Source organism: Panthera leo, chromosome F3 (genome assembly GCF_018350215.1).
Source record: "Panthera leo isolate Ple1 chromosome F3, P.leo_Ple1_pat1.1, whole genome shotgun sequence".
Lineage (NCBI taxonomy): Eukaryota > Metazoa > Chordata > Mammalia > Carnivora > Felidae > Panthera > Panthera leo.
In genome coordinates, this window is record NC_056696.1 from 42029479 (window position 1) to 42053583 (window position 24105).

Below are 24105 nucleotides of genomic sequence, written 5' to 3' on the forward strand. Positions count from 1 at the left end.
GAGAGAAGCAGCTTCTTTGTGTCTGGACCAAACTTTCAGTGACTCACTAAGATAATTTGCATGAGCACGCTGCCCAAGCCCCAAACCACTCAAGTGATCGACAGCCTCCAGCCTGCTCCCCCTGCCACACCCCTCCCCCCCACCCCCATTTTCTGCCTACAGTTCCCCAGGGTGGGAGTGATTGGCCCCAGCTCCTCTGCAGGGATGAGGAGCTTGAAAAGCCATTGGGGTCCTCTCTCTCCACTCTCTGTCCCCAACCCTTTCCCAGTTCAATGTGGGTCTGGTGTCTTCCTCCCTCCCCACCCCCAACGGATCCCTTAGAGCTCCTCGCTTTTTGTTTGGTTCCTGTGGCCTGGGCCTGGCAGGCGGAGGGGCCAAAGCAGGAGAAAAGGCCCATTAGCTGCCCGGCAGCTGAGAGCAGGACAAGAAAGGAGCTGAATAGTGGCGGTGGGGTTGGCAGCCCTCCAGCCCAGCTCCTGGTCTTTGAATAACACCCCAGGCCAGGGGCTGGGATCCGAGTGGGGGAGGCTTTGGGGCATTTAATTATTTAAAGGTCTCAATAAAAGGAGTTAAGTCCCTGGGGAAGGGGGAGCTAGGCAGATGGTGTGCCCAAGGAGCTGGGAAGCGGGTGCGGGGTGGGTGAAGGTGGGGGTGGGGGAGGTGCGGAGTGCTGAGCAAGAGGTCAGGGCTAAGGGAGTAAAGAGAAGGAGGGACAGAAGGGGGTCAGGGATCGCTCTCCAGACACAAGTAGTGCCCAGCAAGTAGCCTTTCCCTACACCAGGTGGGAGAAGGGGCTCAGCCTCTCCTCCCTGAACTCTTGCCCGCCACTCCCCAGCCTCAGAGTTCATGACTGCCCTAAGCGGGGTCCCTTCTGGAAACATACAACAAAACTGTGAAGTGTGGGGGATCACCCCTTCACCTCTCTTCTGGCACTTAGGGATGCTTCAGATTGACCCAACGGTGGTGATCAGGACTGGGCAGGTGGGTGGGAGGATTTCTCTCTGTCTCTCTTTCTTTGTTTTGTGGTAAAACTCCTATAACATACAATTCGCCAGCTTACCTGGTTTCATTTTCTATGGCGAGGCCATACCACGAGTCCGTGGAAGTATTGAGAAGGCAGATATTTGGAGTTCCTGCTCTCGGGGCACATGCTGCTTCAGAAGGCAACCCGTTCTGGCCTTTTTCTCTGACCACATTGCAGCAAGGGCAGCGTGGTGAAGGAGCAAGTTCAGATGGGGCCCCTCGGTGGAAACATACCAGCTAGGTTCAAATCTGGCTCTGCCATTTATTAGCTCTGTGACCACAGGCAAGGTACGCAACGTCTCAATGCCTCAGTTTTCTCACCTTTGAGATGAACATAAAATACAGTTCGCATTGAGTGTTGTTGAGGGAATTCACAGGTGTGAAGGGCTTAGACGAGGGTCTGGCTTAGTAAGTACACAGTGTTATTAAGTATCATTGGCACCCTTACCAGCCCAGGACGCATTTATACAGGCTGCACACTGGGAACCGAGACGAATGGGGAGTCTGGGAATTGGGTACGAGGCCAAAGGAGAATTTGGCGTGGGCATCAATTTGCTTCCACCTTTTCTCCCATTGGTAATGAGCTATGGTTGGAAATGTGGTCTTCACTGTTCCTAAGATCATAGAGCTGCTCAGGTAACCCCCTTTCCCACCTGCACCCTTCTTCCACCTTCACCAGGCTGAGCCAACAGTTCGGGTCCTCAGGCTCTGAGACCCTCTGGTCCAGACCCTCGCTGTGTGCCAGTTTAGGCATTACTGGTAGCCTCATTTTACCCGTGGAATAACCAATCCAAAAGGTTAGGACACTTCTGCCTCCTGGGTCCCCCCCCCCCCCCCCCGTGCCTCTCCTTAGCCCCTCACAGGCCGCAAGGTCACCAGGCATGAGGTGGTCACCTGGTCACTGTGGGGCACAGATTGCAAGACAATATCTTTGTTAGCCCGTCTTCAGGTCTCAGTCTGGCCCTAACCGTGTCAGGTGGGGTTTGTTTTCCGCATCTTCCAGCGGAGGCAGTTCTCTCGTCCTCAACTCCTTTGGGGGACAGTGGAGATGCCCTTCAAGCCGGGGACAGCGGAGGATTCCACCCCGGGCGGCCTGGAATCGGACCTGCCCAGCGAGGGTGGAGACGCCAGGAGGAGGGAGAGAGGGCAGGCCTCGGGTGTGAGGGCAGGCAGGTGTCTGGCTCCCTCCCTTCTCGATGTGGGTCGAGGGAGGGGCCCTGGGCCACCCACCCACGTCCCTCAATCCTCACGGAGCAGCTGGCTGAGACCTTGAAGCTCGACCAAATGCGCTCACTTCTGCTCTCTCCTCTCCGCTGGGACGCCGCAGCCTCCTCCCGCTCGGGGAAGCCCCACCTTGGCAACAAGCTGCTGATTGGCTGGCCTGGGAGCAGAGCGAGCCAATCAAAGTCCTCCCTGACGCTAGAGGTGCGGCCGAGAATTTTTTTTTTTTAAATGGGGGTAGGGGCGGGGGCGCTAGGTAGTTGCGGAGCGCAGTTGCTCAGCAGGTTGGCTGCGGAGAATGAGGCCATTCAGAAAGCGGGGGGGGGGGGGGGGGGGGGGGGGGGGGGGGGGGGGTGGAGGAGGCGGGGGGGGGGGGGTGTGGAGGAGGCAGAGGGCGGGGCCCTGGCGTGGCGGGTGCTGTGCCGGGAGCCCCTCCCGCCCGCCACCTGCTGACCGAGTGCCTCGGGTCCCTAAAGGTTGGGTGATGTCCCCATTTCGCAGCCTGTCTGCGGGGCCGGGGCCGGCCCAGCCATTCTTGAGCAAGTCTAGAGATTCTGGGTTTCGGAACCTCTAGTCCTTCCCGGTTCTCTTTCCAAAGGCCCCGTGGATTTGGGCATTTATTTCCCCAACTTTGTTCCTCGGGTCCTCTTCGTTTTCTTCCTGTATGTCTGTGCACGCTTACGCCTTCTTCTGCATTACTAATCACCTACCCTCTAAAACCAAGTTGACCATCACTTTATTATACTGTACCTATTGGCCCCAGCCTCAGATTCTCTGATCCGATATATATTTTCTGAGGACACATCGTAAGTTTTGTAAGAGAAAAGTATCTTGAATAACAGTTCCCACACCCCAACACACGCCAACATACACAAATACACAGATGCAAGGGACCTAGCGTGGTAGGTAGCATAGAGATTAAGGCTAAAGACTGGTGGACCAGGGTTCGACTTCAGCCTCTTCCACTTACTGGCTGGGTGATCTTGAGCAGTTACTCAACCTCTCTGAATCTCAGTTCCTTCTATGAAAAATACTACTAATAAAAGCACCCGCCTCCTACCATTATTGTGACAAAATACCTGGGACATAAATGCTTACTAAATGATGCTATATCTGGGGCGCCTGGGTGGCTCAGTCGGTTGAGCGGCCGACTTCGGCTCAGGTCATGATCTCATGGTCCGTGAGTTCGAGCCCTGCGTTGGGCTCTGTGCTGACAGTTCAGAGCCTGGAGACTGTTTCGGATTCTGTGTCTCCCTCTCTCTGACCCTCCCCTGTTCATGCTCTGTCTCTCCCTGTCTCAAAAATAAATAAAATGTTAAAAAAATAAATGATGCTATATCAGGTATTGATAACAAAGGAATGAGTTTTCCTTTCCCACATTGAATCTCAGCCCTCCATTATTTGTTTGGCTGCTATGGAGAACTCCAGATTCTAGGGAAATTTAAGATTCCTATCCATAAAGCAATATAAGACACAGACTAAAACTTAGTATAGGCTCAAAGCCCCCAACCTAGCATGTGTCCTGCTTTTAGCTCATGGATTTTTACCAAGGGAGAGATGTTTTGGGAAGATGGGATTCCTCTTTTCCTCAAGGATTTTTCTTCCAAGTCCCCTCTCCCAAAAAATGTTTACAAAAGCAGCATCTTAGGATTTACAATGTCATTTTAATAGGATTTGACGTTGTCTTTTTTTTTTTTTTTTTGCATGGACTCATGGAGTGACCTACCTCATCTCTCCTTATACCTACCTTAGCACCAAATCGTGATTGTTTTTCTCACACCTCTCTCCTGGAGCCACCCAGAGACCCAGCTCTTCCTCAGACCTGGCCTCCCCCCGCGATATTACACACTGGCACATGAATTTTCTTCAGTGAACACAGAGACTAGGATTCAGTGCTCCCAGACCCCTGGGCAACCATCTAGTGCTATCACCTGCTGGGCCCTGTTGATATCTGAAGTGAGCCTTTGTTGACGCTTTGTATTGTTCAAAACAAAAGCAATGGTGTGTGGGAGGCACCCCAGTGGCGCAGGGTGATGGGGACAAGAGGAGGGCAAGGGGCACACAGCACCCGACAGACAGTTCAATGGAAGGTAGTAGATCTGGGTTTCAGTGTTGGGTCTATGCCACCAGGGGCAAAGCAATCAAAGGGGGCAGGTCTCAATTACCCTCTCTGTAAAATGGAGTGAATCATACGTGTCTCCTTACCGGGGAGATATTTTAGGAAAAGAACTGAAGTCATACAATTGAAAGCACTTTATATTTTTAGCAAAGAAAAACAGGTGTGTGTGTGTGTGTGTAGGTGGGTGGGTGGGTAATGGGCAATTAAATCCATTCCATGCCACTGTTTTCACCCCCAAAAGAATATAATCCAACAGGTGTTATTTAAAAATTTTGAGGGGCGCCTGGGTGGCTCAGACGGTTGAGCGGCCGACTTCAGCTCAGGTCACGATCTCGCGGTCCATGAGTTCGAGCCCCGCGTCGGGCTCTGGGCTGATGGCTCAGAGCCTGGAGCCTGCTTCCGATTCTGTGTCTCCCTCTCTCTCTGACCCTCCCCCCGTTCATGCTCTGTCTCTCTCGGTCTCAAAAATAAATAAAAAACGTTAAAAAAAATTAAAAAAAAAATTGAAACCAGCTCTGTGCCAACTCTTGTGAGCTATGTGGAGGAATCATATGACATGGTCTCTACCTTTAAAGAATTTACAATCTAACCAGCTTGCTCAGCTAACACACACGAAACATTGACGAGGCGCGGTGCACTGACTGTGGGTTTGTAACGATGTTTCACAACCATCCTATTCAAGGCGATGAGGAAAGGATTATCTGGTGATGTGACAATGGAGCCAATAGACGGGCGTGCCCCTCTTGGACCAGCACAACCGCCGGCCTCCTACTGTTGCCTTTCTGTCCTTGCTGGGGCACGGGGGTCTTCCAAACCACCCTCACCCCTGTCTTCACCAGGGCTCATGAGTCATGGCCTGATGCCTTGTGACTTGGGCTTGAGGAGATGCCAGTGCCTTCCCCGGGGGTCTCCTCTCCTCATCCCTTTCCACGGTGCCCTTCACCTACAGTCACTGACACCTCCACCCCGTACCCTTTCCCCCGCCGCTGGCTACAAATGCCATCACGACTACAGTAACTGCAGCAGATGCTCTAGGGTGGCCCTGGGTGGGTCACTGCGGTGCTGTCGTCCCCATCCCGTCTGTGCTGGCCGAGAGAGGCCACCTCCCTTGCCCCTTCCACAGGAGGAAGAAGGGCGCTAGCGTATCCCTTCTAATTTCTGCATTTGCCCCAGGTGGATTAGAAAAGACGTGAGGGGCTCCCCCTTCCCCCCAGCACGGAGAGCTGTGTCCCCTTCGGGGACTGCCCCCGGCCTTGGGTGGGGGAGCCAATTTGCAGTGGGGGTAAAGGACCAGTTTCATTGGTCATGCTTAGCCTGCAGATCCCGCCTCCAGATTCTCCAGTGCTGGGCCAGCAGATTTAGCTCCTTTTCTTTTTTGGGGATTGCCAAAAAAGGCTCAGCATAACTTCTGAGAAGGAATAGGTTGGTGTGATTGCTATCAGCTTTGAAAAAAAAAAAAAAAAAAAGGGAAATGCTAATTAAAATAAAAATCCCTACCAAGTCTCACCCATCAGACTGTCAAAATTACTCAAGTCTGAAGCAATATTTGGCAGTGTGGGGTGTGGGGACCGGGGGCTGTCAGGCCCCCACGGTGCCACTGGGGAGAGCAGGTTGACGACATCTAGCAGAGGTAAACTGCTCATGTCACAGCTCAGCAGTTCCCTCCTGGGCATATGTACCAGTGGTTCTTCGTTGGTGGTGCTTTTTGCCCCCCCCCCCCCCCAGGGAATATCTGGAGACATTTTAAATTGCTTTGTTTTCTATTTATACCAACGCAGAAATATGTTCCCCCTTCTTTTCCTCTGTTGTTCGGTGCATCTGCGATGCTTACCTGGGACTATTTTTGCTGTGGTCAGGATGTCATCCACAGGACGTGGTCTGTGGGCAGACCTTGGGTCTGTGGTGCCTGGGTCTTAGTGCCTGTCTGGTATTCCATCCCCAAGCCCCTGGAAACATCTGTCTGACATCCTCTGGGAAGCTTTTAGTCCACCTTAGGGAAGTCCCCTGTAGATGAAATTATGGATTGAATAGCATACCTCCAAACTCATATCTGTTCAGACCCTTAGAAAATGACCTTATTTGGAAACATGAAATTAGTTAAGGATCGGGATGAGATCATTATGAATGAAATCCGGTGACCTCTATCCTTATAAGGAGAGGAGAAGACACAGAGATACAGAGAGGGACATGTGAGGACAGAGGGAGGCAGAGACTGGAGTGATGTGGCCACAAGCCAAGAACACAGGAGCTGCCAGAAGCTGGAAGAGGCCAGGAAGGATGCTCCCCTAAAGGCTTCAGAGGAAGCATGGCCCTCGTGGCACCTTGATTTTGGACTTCTGGCCTCCAGAAATGCAAAAGGATGAATAATTTTTTAAAAAAATTTGTTTCACACCACCTAGTTTGTAGAACTTGTTACGGCGGCCCTGGGAGACTAATTCGATGGGTTCTGCAGATTGGGAAACAGACTCAAAGCAGTGCTGGCCAGAAGGAGATATTTCCAGAGTAAGAGGAAGGAGGTGTTGGCATGCGGGGGTCCTACAGTGTATGAGAACACCCTACTCGCGTGTTGGTGTCTGTTCCCCAGCTCCACGGAGGCGTGGAGGCAGGTGTGGGGACCGGGGCACCTCACAAAACTCCTCCCCCAGATTTCCCAAAAGGTGACTCTGCCATTTGGCCCCTCAGCATGTGAGCCCGTCATTTCTTATGGGTCATTCTCCCCCACGTGAGACAGCCTGCCTCCCGCTGTCGAACATGAGGTGCCCATGTTGCCCGGTCTCTTGCCCGGTCTCGCGTACTGGTAGGGCACCAGCACATAATGGTTCTGCCAGTTTAGCCTTGAGTTGAGAGTTAGTGGCACGCAAAAGCCGGGGCCTCGTGGGGGGTGACAGAGTGGTGGCAGCTCCTGCCATTTTCCACACGCAGGAGCGACAGTGGCTCCCCTGAAGCATCCGTCATCCACTTTGGATGGCCTTGGTGGAGTGAGCTCCAGGGTCTGTGCCCTGGGGCGGGGGGCGGGGGGGGGGGGTGGCTGTGACACCTTCATGGGCCTGACCTTGGACCTTGTTTCTGGCTGCATGCCCTTCAAGCCTGCTTCTAGAATCGTCTATCAGCAACCTGATGTGCCACCCTCTTTAAACAGACAAGCAAGCAAGCGAACACGTGAATAAATGAGTTCCTTTCCTGCTTAACTCAGCTCAATTCAATTGCTCTCGGGCGCAAGCTAAGAATTGGGACTGAGACACCCAGGCCGTCAGGCAGTCTGTCTTAGGATCTGACCCTTAGGTGGTTCTTGTTGATTGCATGCCTTAAACTTCCCTGGACACAAATGTTCTAAAATATCCTGTTTTATGGTCCCACAAAGACATACATATTTAGTGGAATGTGTTAGTTTTGGGTTCAGAAAATGTGATCCTTGAAGCCAGTGAGGAATGCTTTCTCATATGCCCAAGGTGTCTGTAGGCCGAGAGCCTCCGCGTGTGAGGCTGGGCCAGGAAACACCCCCTGACACCCTGAAACCAGGCTGAAGCCACCAGGGCTGTGCTGAGCCCTCTCCCATTTGCCACCGTGTCACCTCCCTGTCTTCCTGAGTCACTTTTACTCCTGGGCTGCTGGTGTCCCTGTCACCCTGACCGCATAAAGCTCGTTCTGTTTTGGGACTTGGGTTTTGTGGCTCCTTCCTTGGGATCGCTTTCCCCACACCTTCCTATACAAACTGCCCTTGTTGGCCCTCGTATCTGACTCGGGTCTGCCCCAGAACTGCCTGACAAAGCCTGGCGGGCATCTGTTAATGTCCCAGCCCGACGGCCCCGAAGGACACAAGTGGAGGAGGTGTGGGGACTATTGGGCTAGAGTGTTTCCTGCTGGTGGGCTTTCTAAGAGCGATTGACACTAACCCCACCTGCTTTCTGATGCTTTTGCTCAGGTAGGTAGGTCCTCTTACCTCCTCCTGGGAGTCTGGCCCGTTTCCTGTTATTATTTCCACAACCGGGTCAAGTGTAATTCTATTCTTTCTCCTTGGAGCATAGCTGGTGACCGAACACACAGGTGGGCCTGCTCATTAACGTTAGCATCCGCACTTCCTGCCGGACCCCAGCATGACTGGGGTCCTTTTGTCCATTTCAGCCTTTCTGGGCCACGTGGGGCCACAGGCAACCAAGGAAGGACCCACCTTCAGTCTCCCGTGTCAGTCCTTCTCAAACCACCCGTGGCCTGTCCCCCAGAGGGTTGTCTAGTTTCCAGGAAGGACTGCTTCCCTGGAAACTCAGGCTGCCACGGGATCGATCAGTGCGTTTTCTTTCTTTGGGTGCCGCATGGTGGCCCGGGGCACCCCGAGGCTCAGCCAGTGGTGGGAGCCGCGTCTGCCGGCTTCCATTTGTCTGTTTGAGGCAGAGGCCTTTCTGGGAGAGTCTGAGAAGCTCTACCCAAGACGCCGAATCCCCTGATGACACACTTTCAGCTGTGGACCCTCCAGCAGACTGCTCGTGCAGGGGATGGCGGGGCTGGTGAAGAAAGGAGAGCTTCCAGCCCCCCTGGGGGGAGAGGGTGTTTGGGGCTCCTCCCCCGGCTTTCCTGGCCACTCAGCCCTCATCATTTCCTCCTCTTTTTTTTTTTTTTTTTAAATGAAGAGACATTTTGTCCATATACCTCATTCAGCACTTACAGCCAACTGCTTCAAGCGTTGTCAAATTAGCTGTGTTTTAAATGGCCAAGGCAGGGGCACCTGGGTGGCTCAGCTGGTTAAGCGTCCGACTTCAGCTCAGGTCATGATCTCACCGCTCATGAGTTCGAGCCCCACGTCCGGCTCTGTGCTGACAGCTCGGAGCCTGGAGCCTGCTTCGGATTCTGTGCCTCCCTCTCTCTCTGCCCCTCCCCAACTCATGTTCTGTCTCCCTCTCAAAAATAAACAAAAATGTTAAGCAAAATTTTTAAAAAATGGCTAAGGTGAAACACAGGTCAGTTATTACTATCTTCACCAAACTCCACAGCAAGTATCAGGAGAGCTTTATACTCATAGTTTTATACTCACTTTTGCTGTATGTTTTGCATACAATAAACATTTGTCGAGTGATGGAGCCGTCCTCCTGGAGAGAAAAGACCACGATTTGCCTTCTTTTCTTGTGTTTCTTCTATCATCCACCTTTTTGCCTCTTTCCATGGCTTAACTTAGTCTGGGATCTTGGATGAGAAAATACTGTATCTTGATTTTTTTTTTTTTCGTGGTGAATGATTTTTTTTATTTTTTATTTTTATTTATTTTTTCAATATATGAAGTTTATTGTGAAATTGGTTTCCATACAACACCCAGTGCTCATCCCAAAAGGTGCCCTCCTCAATACCCATCACCCACCCTCCCCTCCCTCCCACCCCCCATCAACCCTCAGTTTGTTCTCAGTTTTTGAGTCTCTTATGCTTTGGCTCTCTTCCACTCTAACCTCTTTTTCTTTTTCTTTTTTTTTCTTCCCCTCCCCCATGGGTTTCTGTTAAGTTTCTCAGGATCCACATAAGAGTGAACACATATGGTATCTGTCTTTCTCTGGATGGCTTATTTCACTTAGCATCACAGTCTCCAGTTCCATCCACGTTGCTACAAAGGGCCATATTTCATTCTTTCTCATTGCCACGTAGCACTCCATTGTGTATATAAACCACGATTTCTTTATCCATTCATCAGTTGATGGACATTTAGGCTCTTTCCATAATTTGGCTATTGTTGAGAGTGCTGCTATAAACATTGGGGTTGTATCTTGATTTTTCACACAGGTAACTGAAATTTAGCATTCTCTCCAATTACAAAGGTAAAAAACCACTACAGTATTTATGGTACCTGAGGTTCCGTCGTCAACTGAAATCACAGAAATTTTTATATCATATTATAATTATTGAAAATACTTCACAATGCTATTTGTGCCCATTAGTCCTTCCCTATGACCGTGATTAGACTTATTGCTGGATCCTGTCATTTGCCACATTGAAAACAAACATACATGCTATGTAAAAACGTACATATTTTACACTTTGATAACTGTATTTAAAAATGCAACTGGTTTCCTTTGGAACCCTACCTATTTTATGTCTTTAAGGAAGAGGTCCATAGTTTCACCAGCCTGCCAAAGGGGTCCACAGTACACGAAGGTCGAGACTTGTTGGTTACACAGTGCCTTCTGTGCCTTGATTTTTCGTCAGTGTCCAGAGGGCTGGTGGATCAGAGCAGGTGGCCAGAAAGTGGAGCGGACTAAACCTTTAAAGGTTTTAGAAAATGCTCTGACGGTGCAAAGTGAGATGCTGCCCACTAGTGGCTGGAAGTCGGAACTGCGAGACGGAATATAAGGCAGGACCTTAGGGGGTTTGGGGTTGTGGATAAGCTTCCTGGTACAGTACTTGGGGGGTGAAATAAGAGAATAGAGGCAGCGGATGATTTTGCTCCCGCCCTTATATCCCTGTCGCTTGAAACCCTCGCCCTCGTTCTCTGCTCCAGCCACCTTCGCCGTCTTTCAGCGACTCAGAAGCTTCCTCTCGCTTAGGAAGTTGGCACCTGCTGTTACCTCCGCTGCACGGCCCCTCCCACCTCGTCATCTAGATAACCGCGCTCTCCCTCCATGTCTACGATCTGGCCCTGAACTGCCAGTCTGGGTCATCCTCCTTGATAATCTCCATTTAAACCTGTGCTCATGCCCTTCACAGCCCTTTCTCAGTTTGTAACTACATAGTCCCCCTGCAATCTTTTTTGTGTGCCATGTTGATCATCGAATTAGAGGGTAAAGACCCCGAGGCAGGGGCTGCCTGCTTTTGTACCCTCCGGCGCCTGCCCAGGGATACTCATTTATTGATGAAGAGTACATTTTAATTGGAAAAGTCATAAAGGGACGGTGAAAGCTAGCAGAATGGATTTAGGTAAGTAAAAAACTTTAGTCAGATGGCTTTCCTCCGTCTATGGCACCCTGTCGACCACCAAGGGCCCTCTGCGTTCCTAGCAGACCTGCTTACACCAGAGACATGGAGACGTCAGGTCCACCACAGTAGAAACAGTAGAGCAAAACTGACGGGCCAAAGATCAGATCCTGGCCTCCATACTTCCTTCTGGGGTTGAGCTCAGCTTCTGGGTGCCTCAGTGTCCCCAACTGTAAAATAGCAAAAATAATAGCACCTATGGCACAGAATGGTTAGGAATGCTAATGAGGTAACGTAAGTAAAGAACTGAGCACATAATAAGTACCCACCAAATGGTACCAACCCAAAGGAAAGCCACATGAGCCTGATGGATTGCCCCCTCTTGCCACCCTCTTGAGAAGCCCTGGATTTAGAAACCAGGGGCAACTTGCAGCAGGGCAGGGCCTGGCTCTTGATTCTTCCCCCTGCTCTGTCTTGGGTGGGATGTTCACGGAGCCTGCTTAGGAAGCAAAACAGAGAGGCAGAAGATTCTTCCTTGTAGCTTGGCTGGATCTCTGGCCATGTGTCTGTTTCACACGGCATATCTGTCCGGCACTAAGGCAGGTGTGCCCAACTTGCTGCTCCTGGAGAGAGGCCTGTGGTTGACGTTAGGATTTGCTCCCGATCTTTCCCACCCTCCCATTCCTGCCTAACTCCTACTTCAGAGACGACTAATCAAGTTCGTTTACTCTGGCGTAAGTGGAGGTGTGACATTTGAAACAGTCTTGGCATAGAATTTCACAGAATAGATGAATGAGCATGTTCGGTGAGTAACATATTCAGCTCAAGAGATATCAGTTGCGGTTATTTCCCTATTATAAAACAGTGGGTTGTCCCCAAAGCGCCAGGCTAGTTGGCCGTCCTTACTTATGTAACATCTGCTAAGCATCTGGCGGCCGAAGGTTTATTTTCCTCTTCCAGGACCAACTGGGCTGTGCAGGTTTGAGTACCCTCAGTTCCGGAAGTTGCCCCTAGAGGGCGGCAGCAGCCAAGACAACTACACTCAGGATCCGCCAGACCCAGAATTAATCCCCCAGCAAGGAGGGAAGATGGTGAAAGCAAGAAAAAATGTTAACAAGGATGACTGAAAACAAACCCAGGTGTTCTTTCTCTCTTGGGGACCAAATGGAAGGAAACGGGTAGCTAGCGGGGTTGAAGTTCGACTCAAAGAAGAACTTCCAGAACACCAAGTTTGCTAACGAGAAATTTTTTACAGGTGACTTTTTTTTTTTTTAACCCCTTCGCTACATCTGTGGAAGCAGAATAGAGGGGACAGTGGGCTCTTCCAGTCCAAGGCCTATGTGACCCCGCAGGTTCCCTTAAAGTAACCCTTCTGTGTGTGTGCCTTAAATGACTCCATTCCGGCAGATGCAATCATAAAATAACTTTATTGGTCAGGTTAACCACCACTCATGCATTTCCTGTAATAAGGATCCTTTATAGAGGCATGATGGTGTTCACATGCAGACGCTTTCTGAAGGGCCTGGGGGCAGGGGCAGCCTTGCCCCCTCACATCAGAGCTCCTTTGTTGAAATGAGCTGGTTTGGCTTTTGTGGATTTTGGAGTCTGGAGCCAAGAACAGAATCCAGGGCTCCTCCCCTTCACTTCTCAGGGAAGCTGCTTCAAAGCACACACAGTATCAGGGATGTAATGGCATCTGGACAGGGGCCAGGCTAGGACTAGCTCTTCTCAGGTCAGCCCCTGCCCCCGGCCACTCCATCCCAATGGCGCCCAAAGGAATAGGCCGGTTCGGCCCCAGGCAACATCACCTTTCAGACATGGGGAGAATGAATTGCTCTCCAGCCAAGCTATAAAGCAACAGCCATCTTCAGGAATGAGGGTGTAGCTCAGAGATGTGACAGCAGAGGGTTTCATCCTCAGCACAAGCCAGATTTGGCTGCCTGGCCCGGGCTTCACAGACCCAATGAGCATCTCCAGCCGGAGCTTCCACTACGAGCTGTGGTCTCAGGACAAATCAATGCGTACGGCTGAACCACAGCCTCCACCTGTGGGCTAGCCAGGCAAGTTCAGGGCTGCCTGGACTCTGTTTCTCCCATCAGGGTGTAGACCTTTCTGCCTGGACAAGAGAGGGAGAAACTACCTTTCTTGTGCTTTGAGAACCATATGCCTTTGAGGACGAAGACCCAAGTTGGGAGCTGCTGGGAATATAGAGAGTTCTGGGCAAGGGCGAAACCCCAGGGGGCTGCTTCCTTAGTTCGGCCGATTCGGGACGTTTGCCCCCATTATGGATGCCGATGTAAGCAAAGGCTGTCCTTTCCTGTTCGGAAGTCTGATCCACCTTCAAAGAACTGCCCAGCTGCTAAAATATAGCCCCACCCATTTATCAAAGCCTAAGGTTGCTTGTCTCCTCCCGCATCAGTCCCTGAATATTGTCATCATGCTGGTGACCTCCAATCTGGTGGCTTTCAAGGAGCGGAATTAGGGACGGTGTAGAGGTGACTCCCAGTTTCCTTCCACCTCCAGACACTAGTGTGAGTTCTCTGCATAGGCCACCAGGCAGATGCCCGCACACCTTGGGCTCGCATGCCTCTGCCTAAGGCACGGAACAGGTGTCTGTGGAGCAAGGCTGAGTGGGTGAGGAGGACGAGGGAGGAGGCAGTTGGGCAAAGAGGTATATTCCGAGGAGCACTGAGTGGGAGCCCGGAGTAACCACACGGTCAGCCTGGCAGGCAGGAGAGTGGTCAGGCGTTGCTCACAGAGAGAGCCAGGGATTGTGGGGAAAGCACGCTATGTGCCATTGCCCGAGTGACTTTTAGAGTTCATGACACCAGATCGTTGGGAAGAACTTAGAATAGTGAGGTTTCTGGGGTTGGGACTTCCACGGATTACTTCCTCTGCCACCACATCTGTCCTGGAAAAGTGAGCTGCGGCCGTGTCCCTCAGTAAAAGGCTGCCTGTCCCCTGATCCCACCTGACCCTGCCTACAGGGAAGAAGACTACAGAGGGAGCCCATGGAGTTCTGTCACATGGTCTGTCCCAGACCTTCCAGCAAAAGCCAAACCAAATCATCAAGCCAAATGCAGTGGGGCGCGGGGGGCTTCGGCCCCGTGCCCCGTGCAAGGGCCACTCAGATCTCGATGAGGCTGGCAAGGCGCAGGCAGAGGGGCGCGTCCACGGGCATCGCGCTGCGCTTGATCTCGTTTCCGTCCAGGCGAAGCACCTGCAGCTTGGAGAAGTTCATGACGTCCACCACGGTGCAGAAGCTGCTGATGGAGAACTCTGCGGGGACAAGAGGGGTGGGGGGGGGGCGGGAGAAGCCGGGATCAGGGACCCGGATCCACAGGGAAGCGGGTCGGCCCCGGTGAAGCTGCTGCAATCCTTCCGAGGGGAGGATGGGACTTGGCCGGGTGGGGCAGCGTCTTCCGCGATCGAAGTCATACCGACTGGGACCGCTAGGGGGCAGCGGCCGGGGCCAGAGTGGGGGTCTCCGCCTGTGTCTGTCACTCCGCTTCCCAACCACCCCTGATCCTCGCATCACTTTGCAGACCCCGGAACGTCCTGGAGTGTCCTTCCAGCGAGGACGCGATCTTTTCCCGCCTGTAAGCGGCAGGGGGAACCAGAAGGTAGTCAGAGATCAGCTTTAGCGGTTTTGAAGGACTTGATTGCCTTTGGAGAGGGAGGGCTTTGCTGAATTGCTGAGAAGGAAGACTGGGGAAATGGAGGGACCTAAATCTGGAACATCTCCTGACACTTTGCAGATAGAGTGGCAGGAAATTAAAGAGAGAAAGCCCGGGCAGGGAGACAACTGCCTTCGCGTGCCGGAGCTTTGAGGGGGTGCACCTCTTCCTTCCCGGGACTGCCAAAGGAATGATGAGCAAGGCCCTGAGGTCTAGGAAGGCGGAAATCCATAGACGAATACGGCTGCCATGGACCTCAAAAGTCAAATCAACAATTCCCTTGCCTCCTGCATTTAATATATGGCTCACCCCCGCCCCTTCTTTTAATCTCAAAAGACGTCCCCCTGTTTTGAAGATATCCTCCCCCCCCCAAAAAAAAAAATCCCCACACAATCTTAACAGATACAATAGTTCTCTTTGGTTTTAACATAAATCCGTCTGTTTTGCCTCTGGTTGTCCTTTTGGACAAATCAACTACCTCTGTCTCAAGTCTACCGAGTTGGGATCTTGAAGGGAGAAAGCCAGGAACTCGACTGAATCTCCAGCAGGGGTGGCAAAGTCACCACAAAGAGCTGCTGGAGGCTCCACTGGTGGCAGCGTGTTGTCTGAGGGCCTCTGGAGGCGGCTCCTGTCGCAGGGGGTCCTGGTGAAGTCGCCTGTCGGATCCCAGTAGGATCTATCTCAAGGGCTGTGACATTGGGACCCAGGGCCTGCTTTTGCTTCTGCCAGAGGCATTCCTCAGCAGGTGGGGCGGCTGGAGGAGCTGGGAGGAGGCTTTTCTGACTCTCTTCCTGGGGGCGACCATGGAGGGCCTCAGGGAGGGTGTGATCACGGGTAGGAAAGAGAAGGTTGCAGGGAAGACAGCGTGGGGAGCTTAAATAGGCTGGTGAGCAAAGTGTTTTTCAATGAGCGCGAACAGTTGTTTCCAGTCTCTCTTAAGAACTGACCAAGAGGAGATGGGGCGAGGCTGCAGCCCATTAACTTGTTCAGCAAATATAAGACAGGAAATCCAGCCCCGAAGACTAATGGAGCTCTGGACTAGAAGGAGGGGGGAGGATAGGAAGTGTCCTTCTATGGACAGCATTCCGTGGGGCGGGGTGGGGAGGGAGCGCGGGGATGATGGAGATCTTTTGGATGCTTTTGGATGCCTCCATTCCGGTCCCGGGAAGTAGATTACATGGCCTCTGAGGGGGCAGGTTGGGGGCAGAGCCTCGGCCAGCGGCTGCATCTGTGGTGGCCACAGAGAAGGGTAGAGTGGGGTGGGCTGCGGGGAAGTCAGGTGGGTCGGCTTATAGATCACTTCCAACTCCACTGCACTAGATGGGGTCTCTACCCCAGCCTCGGGCCCTCCGACCATCTGCTAAAACCCCGGCTCCCTGAGCACGTGTATACATAGGGGGGATACTGGGGCGCCTGGGTGGCTCAGTCGGTTGAGCGTCCGACTTCCGCTCAGGTCATGATCTCACAGCTCGTGAGTTCGAGCCCCATGTCAGGCTTTGCGCTGACAGCTCAGAGCCTGGAGCCTGCTTCAACTTCTGTGTCTCCCTCTCTCTCTGCCCCTAACCCACTCGCATCCTGTCTCTGTCTCTCTCAAAAATAAATAAACACTAAAAAATTCTTTTAAAAATAATAAAAAAAAAACCAGGGGGTTACTTAGGGGCTTCCAGGCACACCATGCACATCGATTCTGTCCACGCAGCGGACGCCCTGTGCCCCCCCCCCCGTTTGTCTTCCCCAAGCTCAGGAATAGGACAGGGCTTCTGCCTGGAGACTCTGGAGGACATTTTCCAGGCCAGATTAAATACTGACATAAGTCTTTCCAAATTCCTCCTGGGGTACCCGCCCAGCTCCACAGATCCCACAGCTCCCGAATAACATTCCGAGCTGTGTTCCCTGGCGGTTGCCAGGCTGGAAAAACTGAGGGGGTTGCTAATGGAGGAGGGAAGGGGAGGGAGGGGACTGGCCTGATTCCCCTGCACACCCTTTAGTTCCTGCCCTTCTTTTAGCTCCTCCCCCAGAGGGTGGCTTCCACCCCACCTTCACCACCCCCCACCAGGTGGCGCGATGGCCCTGGGAGAGGGGCCCCAGCTGGGGGGACTGGGCCTTCCTGCTGGTGGTCTGAATCTGAGAGACACTCCTCACATTCTCAGCCAGAGACACCTGACTCTAGGTCCTTGGATGCTGAAGGCCGGCGCTCAGGGTGACCACTACGTCATCTGGGTGACCCCAAGAGATGGCTACTCCTTCTCTGAAAAGACCTCCGTGTCCCCATCTTCGCAATGCAAAAAGTGAAACAAACGGAGTCGCCCGGGGCGGGGGCTCAGTCGGTTAAGCCTCTGACTCTTGATTTCAGCTCAGGTCACGATCTCACGGTTTGTGGGTTCGAGCGCCACCTCGGGCTCTCCACGCTGACAGTGCGGAGCCTGCTTGGGGTTCTCACCTCTCTCCCTCTGTCTCTGCCCCTCTGTGGCTTGTGTGTGCTCTCTCTCTCAAAATAAATAAATACTTTTTTTTTTTTTTTTTTTTTTTTTTAAGTAAAACGAAACAAAAACTCTGCCTGTCAACTTCAAAGTGGCAACGAGAGGAAAAAGGTAGGAATAGTTCCCGTGTGTTGCCTCTCGGTTACGTGCCAGGCCCTGGACAAGCACTTCACATGTATTAATTCACTAAGAAAAATTAAATGCAGGAGTTGGTGTTATTTTGCCTTAAAAGGAGACTGGAAGAGAGACCAAATGATAACTAGATAAGGGAATTTGGCTTAAATTACATGAGAAGCGGGGTGGGAGGGGGGCGCCTGGGTGGCTGAGTCGGTTGAACATCCGACATTGGGTCAGGTCACGATCTCACGGTTCATGCAGTCAAGCCCCGCATCAGGATCTGTGCTGGCAGCTCAGAGCTTGGAGCCTGCTTTGAATTCTGTCTCCCTCTCGCTCTCTGCCCCTCCCCCACTTACCCTCTGTCTCTGTCTTTCTCTCTCTCCCTCCCTCTCTCAAAAATAAACATTAACAAAATGACAGGAGAAGGGATTTGGGGGAGACACTGAACATCTGTAGGTTGTTTGGCTTAATGGAGAACTTTCTGGCAAAACCTTGGGACGCTTAAGGGAAGTGATTCTATCTTCTGCGGAGCTTCTGGAAGGGGCAGACCACCCTGTATTTGAGTGGCAGGTGTGCTCCGCACGAAGGCGGAGGGCGACAGGATGTTGTGATAGAGCCCTGCCCTCCCCAGCTTTTTCTGACTATATATAGTCAGGCAATAGCTAATGGGTTCCCTCCCGTGACAGCTGCTCTTTGCTGTCACAATTTCAGGGTCAAACACAGCACGTAATGTGACAGTTCTGGTGTGACAATCCTCCTGGATGTGGAGTAGGGTGGCAGGTGACTTCTGGGTGGGGTGACGGACAGCCATGAGTAAATGGCAGACCCTTTGCGGCATGCGACATCTCAGAGACGTCTCCGAGGACTGCCCCACTTGGGGAGGAGAAGACGTCCCCCCAGAGAAAGACTTTACATAATAAAACAGTTTGGGAGCCCGTGATGGTGTCTTGCCCTTCAAACCAGAGGATCAGACACCTCTCACCTTGCCCGCCCCACTGTCGGCCTCTGGGGCCAGGTGCCTGTCTCGCTCAGAGGGCTGTGCAGCGCGCGGACGTCTTGCCAAATGACTGATCTGTTCCCTGAGCACAGCGAGAGAAAGGGCGGGAGGGAGGATTTGAAGGCTCCGTCCTCATCAGTGCTTTGATGGTGCCTTGTGCTCACAGCAGGCTCCGCTTCCGAGCCCTTTGCCAGTGGTCATTAATGAGTCCTTTCCCAGAGACGGGGGGACCTTGCTGCCTGAGGAAGGGAGGTTAAATGCTGGCTCAGTACCTTCCAGCTGGGATTAAAACATCAGAGGCCCCCGGGTAACGTAAGCACATTCGGAACACAAGATCCTGAGACGGAGCTGAAAAGCAACTAGATGATTCTCTCCGAAATGAATATTTTAGTCCTGAGAGGCAAAGAGGCAGGCTTTTCGACTCCTTGAGGCATCCGCTGGGAAGTGCTTGGAAAACAAGAGGCCCGTGTCCTTGCCCACCACCCCGGGGCCTTGTGGTGATAGGGCTCCCGTTACCCCGGGGGCCTCTGCCCTACCACCAGGGGCTCCTTGTACTCCAGGGAGAAGGGACCAGAACAAGTACCGCATTCAGCTCTGAGAGGCTGCACATTCTTGCCCAACAGCTGTTAGGTTTAAAAAATAAATAAACAGCCAAAACACAAGAGTGACTATAGAGGCAGGAGTAGAGCATGTGGAAACAGAGAGCGCATCCTCTTCTGGCTCAGGAAGTAAGTGCAAACTCCATGGTTTCTTAACAGCCCACCTTCCTCCCGAGACGGACCCTAGAAACCCCACTTAGATCCGCCTGTCTATGAACTGCTTTCATCCCCACCTCTGCAAGCTCACCCCTCACTGCCCCTCGACGTGCAAGCCCTTCCTCTCAGACACCCAGATTTCCTGGCTGTCCCCTGCAGGTGGCCTGTTAAGTGGCTGGTCCCTTTGTGGCACTCCACTTCCCAGAATGGCTTTGTCCCGTTCCTCCAGCCCACGCTCACCTCTCTCTCCAGTCTTAGACGGAAGCTCACCCCTACTGGGAAGTCTCCCTCCAAGCCAACCCACGCCCCCAAGGAATTTTCCAGAACCGCTGTGTAGTCTAGGGGCCATTTTGTACCCCTTGTACGGGGGTATAGCTTGGACTGCAGGCTGCTTCATTCGCGACCTTTGTCTCCCCTGCTTCTATGTCTTTTGCGTGGCTACTGGCACCCGGGACAGGGGTTTTCTAACGGAACAGACAGCCGCTCCCCACCCCCCTTCGTCAGCGTCTCACCATTGATCCTATTGCCTTGGAGGTAGAGATTCTCCAGGTTGGTGTTGACCGGGGGGATCTTCTGCAGCTGGTTGTAGGAGAGGTCAAGCTCAAGGAGGCTGCTGGAGTTGAAGGTGTTCGAGGCCAGGCCATTGTTGGTGAGACTGTTATGGGACAGCCGCACATAGAGCAGCTTGGGTGACCCCCGGAAGTAGCTGTCAGGGACGGAATAGACGTTGTTGTGCTCCAGGTATAGTTGCTCGAGGGCTGAGGGCAGTCCATCGGGCACCTTCCGCAGGTGGTTGTAACTCAGGTCCAGCAAGATCAGTGACCGGAGGCCCCTCATCGCGCTGCCCACTTCCTGGATCTCGTTGTGTTGGAGGTACAAGGCGGTGAGGTTCTCCAGCCCCTCCAGAGCGTTGTTGGGGACCCTGGAGATCTGGTTGTGGTCGAGATGGAGCTCCCTCAGGGATCGTGGCAGCGGGCCGGGCATCCGGGTCAGATTGTTGTGGTCCATGTACAGCCTCTCCAGGTGCCTCAGCTTGGAGAAGATCTTCCTGCCCACCTTGTCGCTGGTGATCTGGTTGCCATGGAGAGCAATCCAGAGCAGCCCCGTGGCGTTGTCGAAGACCCCTTCCTGGATGGACGAGATCTGGTTGTTCTGGAAGTAGACGTACTTCATGCGGGACGGGACGAACGGCAGGTACTTGAGGTTGCGGTTGTCGCAGTACATGGCTGTGGGGAAGTTGGGGGGGCAGTCGCACTCCTGGGGGCAGTCGCGGGGCTCTGGAGGGGGCGGAGAGCCGTAGGCATAGGCTGGACCTTCCTCCACCCCATAGGGGTAGGGCTCATAGGGCTCGTAAGGGTAAGGGTCATAGGGGTCGTAGTAGGTGGACTGCTGGCTGCGGAGGTAGTGGAACCACCAGTGGGGGTCTTCGTCATACTGGGCCCGGGAGAGGGAGCAGAGCCCTGCCAGCAGCAGGAAGGAGGCCCACTGCATTTTGTCTCTCTGGAAGAGGGGAGAGAGAACAGAGCGAGCAGGCATGAGTGAGACAGTAGGGAGGCAGGACGACGGATCGGGGCGGGGCTGGGGGGCGGGGAGCCTTGGGCTGGGAGCTGTGCCGATTTCACGGGGAGCCCGGTTCTCACTGCCTGCGTGCCTCCCCTCCCCCAGTGCCGACTCCGCACACGCGGTCCGGCTCGGCCGTGGCCACCTGGGGGAGCTGGGTCCATTTTACGGAGTCACAGAAACAGAGCCTTCAAGATTAGAAGGAACTTGAATGGGGGGGGGGGCTCTGCATTTTTTTCTAGGGGCAGGTCCTTAGGAGCCTCTAGCCACCTGAAGGTTCTGGTGGCGGAGCTGGAGAGCCCACGGCAATCATCCCTGTGGGGGCGGGGGTGGGGGTGGTGGGTGCTCTTCAGGCGCGAATTCGTATTCAGTCTGCATTTCTCGGGGATATGATATTTTCCAAGAGTCCAAGGAAAAAACCCTCTGGTTCCTTCCATGTCTCTGGGAAACCTCCAGAAGCAGCTTGAGACCTCCAAGGGGAAGGTCTGAATTACTTCTGGAAGATCTTTTGGTCTCTTGGGCAGGCTGGGGGTTTCGGGTTTCCAGTCTTGGGGGAGGGGTGTGGCCCCCCCCTGCAGTCACCGCAAGGTTTGGGCTACCCTCCAAAGCGCCAGTGTCTGGAACAGTCTGCTGGGTGAGAAAACTCTCCGGTGGGCAGTTTTGTGGCTACACACGCAGCCCGGCTGGCACAGGTCTTCATGTAGCACAACGGCCACAGTCCCCTCCAGACGGGGGACCCTGGCTCCAGGTATGGCACTTGTCTTCCGGTGTGTGGGGTCTGGGTCTGTCTACCCGATGTGGTCTGTGCTGTCTGGTAAAGTGTTAGCCCCCCCTCACGCTCCACCATGGACATTATGCTAGAGCCACGTGAGGCCCAGAGAAATGAATGAGGAACACTGAAAAATGGAAAAGGAATCGAAGACACTTGAGTGTACCCGAGAGAACGTGGCTCTGGAGTGGGATTCTGGCCTCGCCTCTCCCACCTTAAGCTACCTGTGATGCCACCTGGATTACCAGCCTCCTACTAGGCCCCCACTGTGCCAGGCAGCCTGTTGCCTTGGGCCCGTGCGCCAGTGAGATGAGAACAGGGCAGGCTTGGAGAGAAAGGTGGGTTTGGTGCATGCTGGGAGGGAAGCTGAAGGTATGGGGGGGACCAGGGGCTGGCATATCAGGCCTGGGCACCCTGCTCTGAATACCTATAGCCAAGGCACCAGCTAGCCCTTGCAAGCAGTGGGAACCTTCCGGAGCTGTGAGTGTCACCCTTGTTCCGAGGAACCTTAGAATCTTTCTTGGTCCCGGAAGGGTCACATATGTCCCTCACATTGCTGTTGGGCCTCCTGGGACGGGCAACTGTAGACAGGAGAAAGAAAGGAATCTAAAAGTCAGCATCAAATCCAACGAACTGATGGGAAAAGACCCTGACTGCGGCACTCAATCTAGTCACCTTCTGCCACCGTTCCTCCCGGGCCCCCGAGCTCTCTGTTTCCTGAAAGTGATTCCCTTAGGCCCTCTTCATTCCATTAGCCTCTGGGCTGCAGAGGAGAGCCATCTGGCTCATCCTCAAGCGGCCTCAGGCCTCAGACAAAGAGCCCACAGTGTTTCTGAGAAGCCAACCCAACTGCCCACTGCCTGGGCACGCTGGCTGGGCCCTGGATCTGTCCAGGAGGGAAGACGGATGGAGTGGCCCACTGCCAACGGCGCATTTTTCCATGCACAGCCCTGGGCTGCTGCAGGACCAAGGTGGCACAGTGAGCCTCTGTCTCCATTTCTCCTTCCAGACCGGGCATCTTGGCAGGCAAGAGCCACCTTCCTCCTCAAGACCCAGCTTTCCAGGGGCTGTGCATCCTACCCACGTTGGCCTCTCCTTAGGAGCCATGAGTGCTAAGAGGGCTGGATGGGAAACTTCTGCCTCTCCTCTCTTCCGACTCTTAGCAGTGTTGCTCCAGGGTCGTATGCTTTTCAATCCCCCTGCCCACCCTAATGGTGGAGACCCTCCTGTGCGCAGAGATTTGTGAGGTGGAAAGTTTCTGGGATTGGGGCTCCATGAGTTGTGGGAGGCTGACTCAGGAGTTCGTGCTGTTCTTTTATGCCTCTACAGCCTTTCCCTCCTATCAGGATCCAGGAAGTCAGAACAGAAGTCATCCCCTCCGCTGGCTTGGACCCTCCCTCACAGTTCCCTGAACATGGTCAATTCTCAACTCTTCTCTTTATTCCCTCCCTTTCCCCCCAGCAACACACACACACACACACACACACACACACACACACTCACACTCCCTCCATCCTTCCCCTATAACAGCACTTAGGTACCACAACTTGCCTACAGGACAGACTGGAGGGCTGAGTGGTGGATGCTGAGTGCTGGCTTCCCTAGATACCTAGTCCTCTACTTTTTCATGCCTGAGAAATGGAGTCCCCCTCTCCCCCCAACAACCAGAAAGAAACCGTAGGACAGAGTAACATGTTCCCTCTCCTCCTCCTTTGCCCCTCTCGGCATCCTGGGGTCATGGCCCAGATGGGAGAATGAGGAATGGTTCCTCCCTGCCAGCCCCTCTCCCCACACGCCAGCCCCTTTCCTTGATTCCCGTTATGGAACCACAAGGGACCAAAAAACTGAAGTAAAATGGCTAAACTTACCTCCAGTTGAACCTTTCAGAGAGTGACCACGTCCCTCTGTCTGGCCTCCTTGGGTTGGAGAACGTGTGAGAGAGAGAGAGAGAGAGAGAAGACAGAACGTCTACTGAGAGTGTGCGGGTCTGTGCCAGGCCAGGGTCCCGCCCCCAAATTCCTAATCAAATATTGTGAAGAGAGGGACTGAGGAGGCCGGATCCTGGCTTTTTCGGCTCTGCTGCAGGGGCGGAGCTCACACTCAACCAGGCAAAATTCTTCTGTCCGCCTGACGTTATAAAAACCACCTCTTTCCACTCACTTATCTTCCCTAAAGCATTGGCAGCTCTGAGTCTCTTTCTGCTGAATGAGTTAGTGGCGCCTTAGAAGGTATTTGTACAGTCTCTTACCAAGTGCCTGGATTTCTCATTAAACCCACAGGCCAGATGCAGGGCTGGGGAGGGCAGGGATTTGGGAAGAGGCATCTTCACGCTTTTAGCAACCCATGTGTCCCCCCAGAGAGCCAGGACTACTTAGCCTTCTTGGCTCCCCCTCCATGCAGGTGGTCAGACGAGGGCGTAACGGAGCATGACACAGGACGGCTGGCTCTGGCTCTAGTTCCATCCCTTACCAGCGTAGACTCGTCTGGGCGGCAAGTTTT

At 53.3% G+C, this 24105-nt stretch overlaps 1 protein-coding gene across 1 annotated transcript; it reads right to left on the reverse strand.

Annotated features, from left to right (window-relative positions):
* Window positions 1–12659: 12659 nt before the first annotated feature.
* Window positions 12660–23596, reverse strand: FMOD (fibromodulin). The gene is made up of 3 exons (XM_042925892.1): window positions 23475–23596; window positions 19790–20777; window positions 12660–14530 (listed from the first exon to the last, which is right to left on the reverse strand). The coding sequence occupies exons 2-3, from the start codon at window positions 20766–20768 to the stop codon at window positions 14379–14381; spliced, it is 1131 nt and encodes a 376-aa protein (XP_042781826.1). The 5' UTR covers window positions 20769–20777; window positions 23475–23596; the 3' UTR covers window positions 12660–14378.
* Between the last annotated feature and the right edge of the window lie 509 nt (window positions 23597–24105).

Coding starts and splice junctions, on each gene's coding strand:
- FMOD (XM_042925892.1), bottom strand. CDS start 20,768: ATGCAGTGGGCCTCCTTCCTGCTGCTGGCAGGGCTCTGCTCCCTCTCC. Junction 14,531..19,789: donor CCAAGGCAATAGGATCAATG/GTGAGACGCTGA, acceptor TTGTCCCCGCAG/AGTTCTCCATCAGCAGCTTC.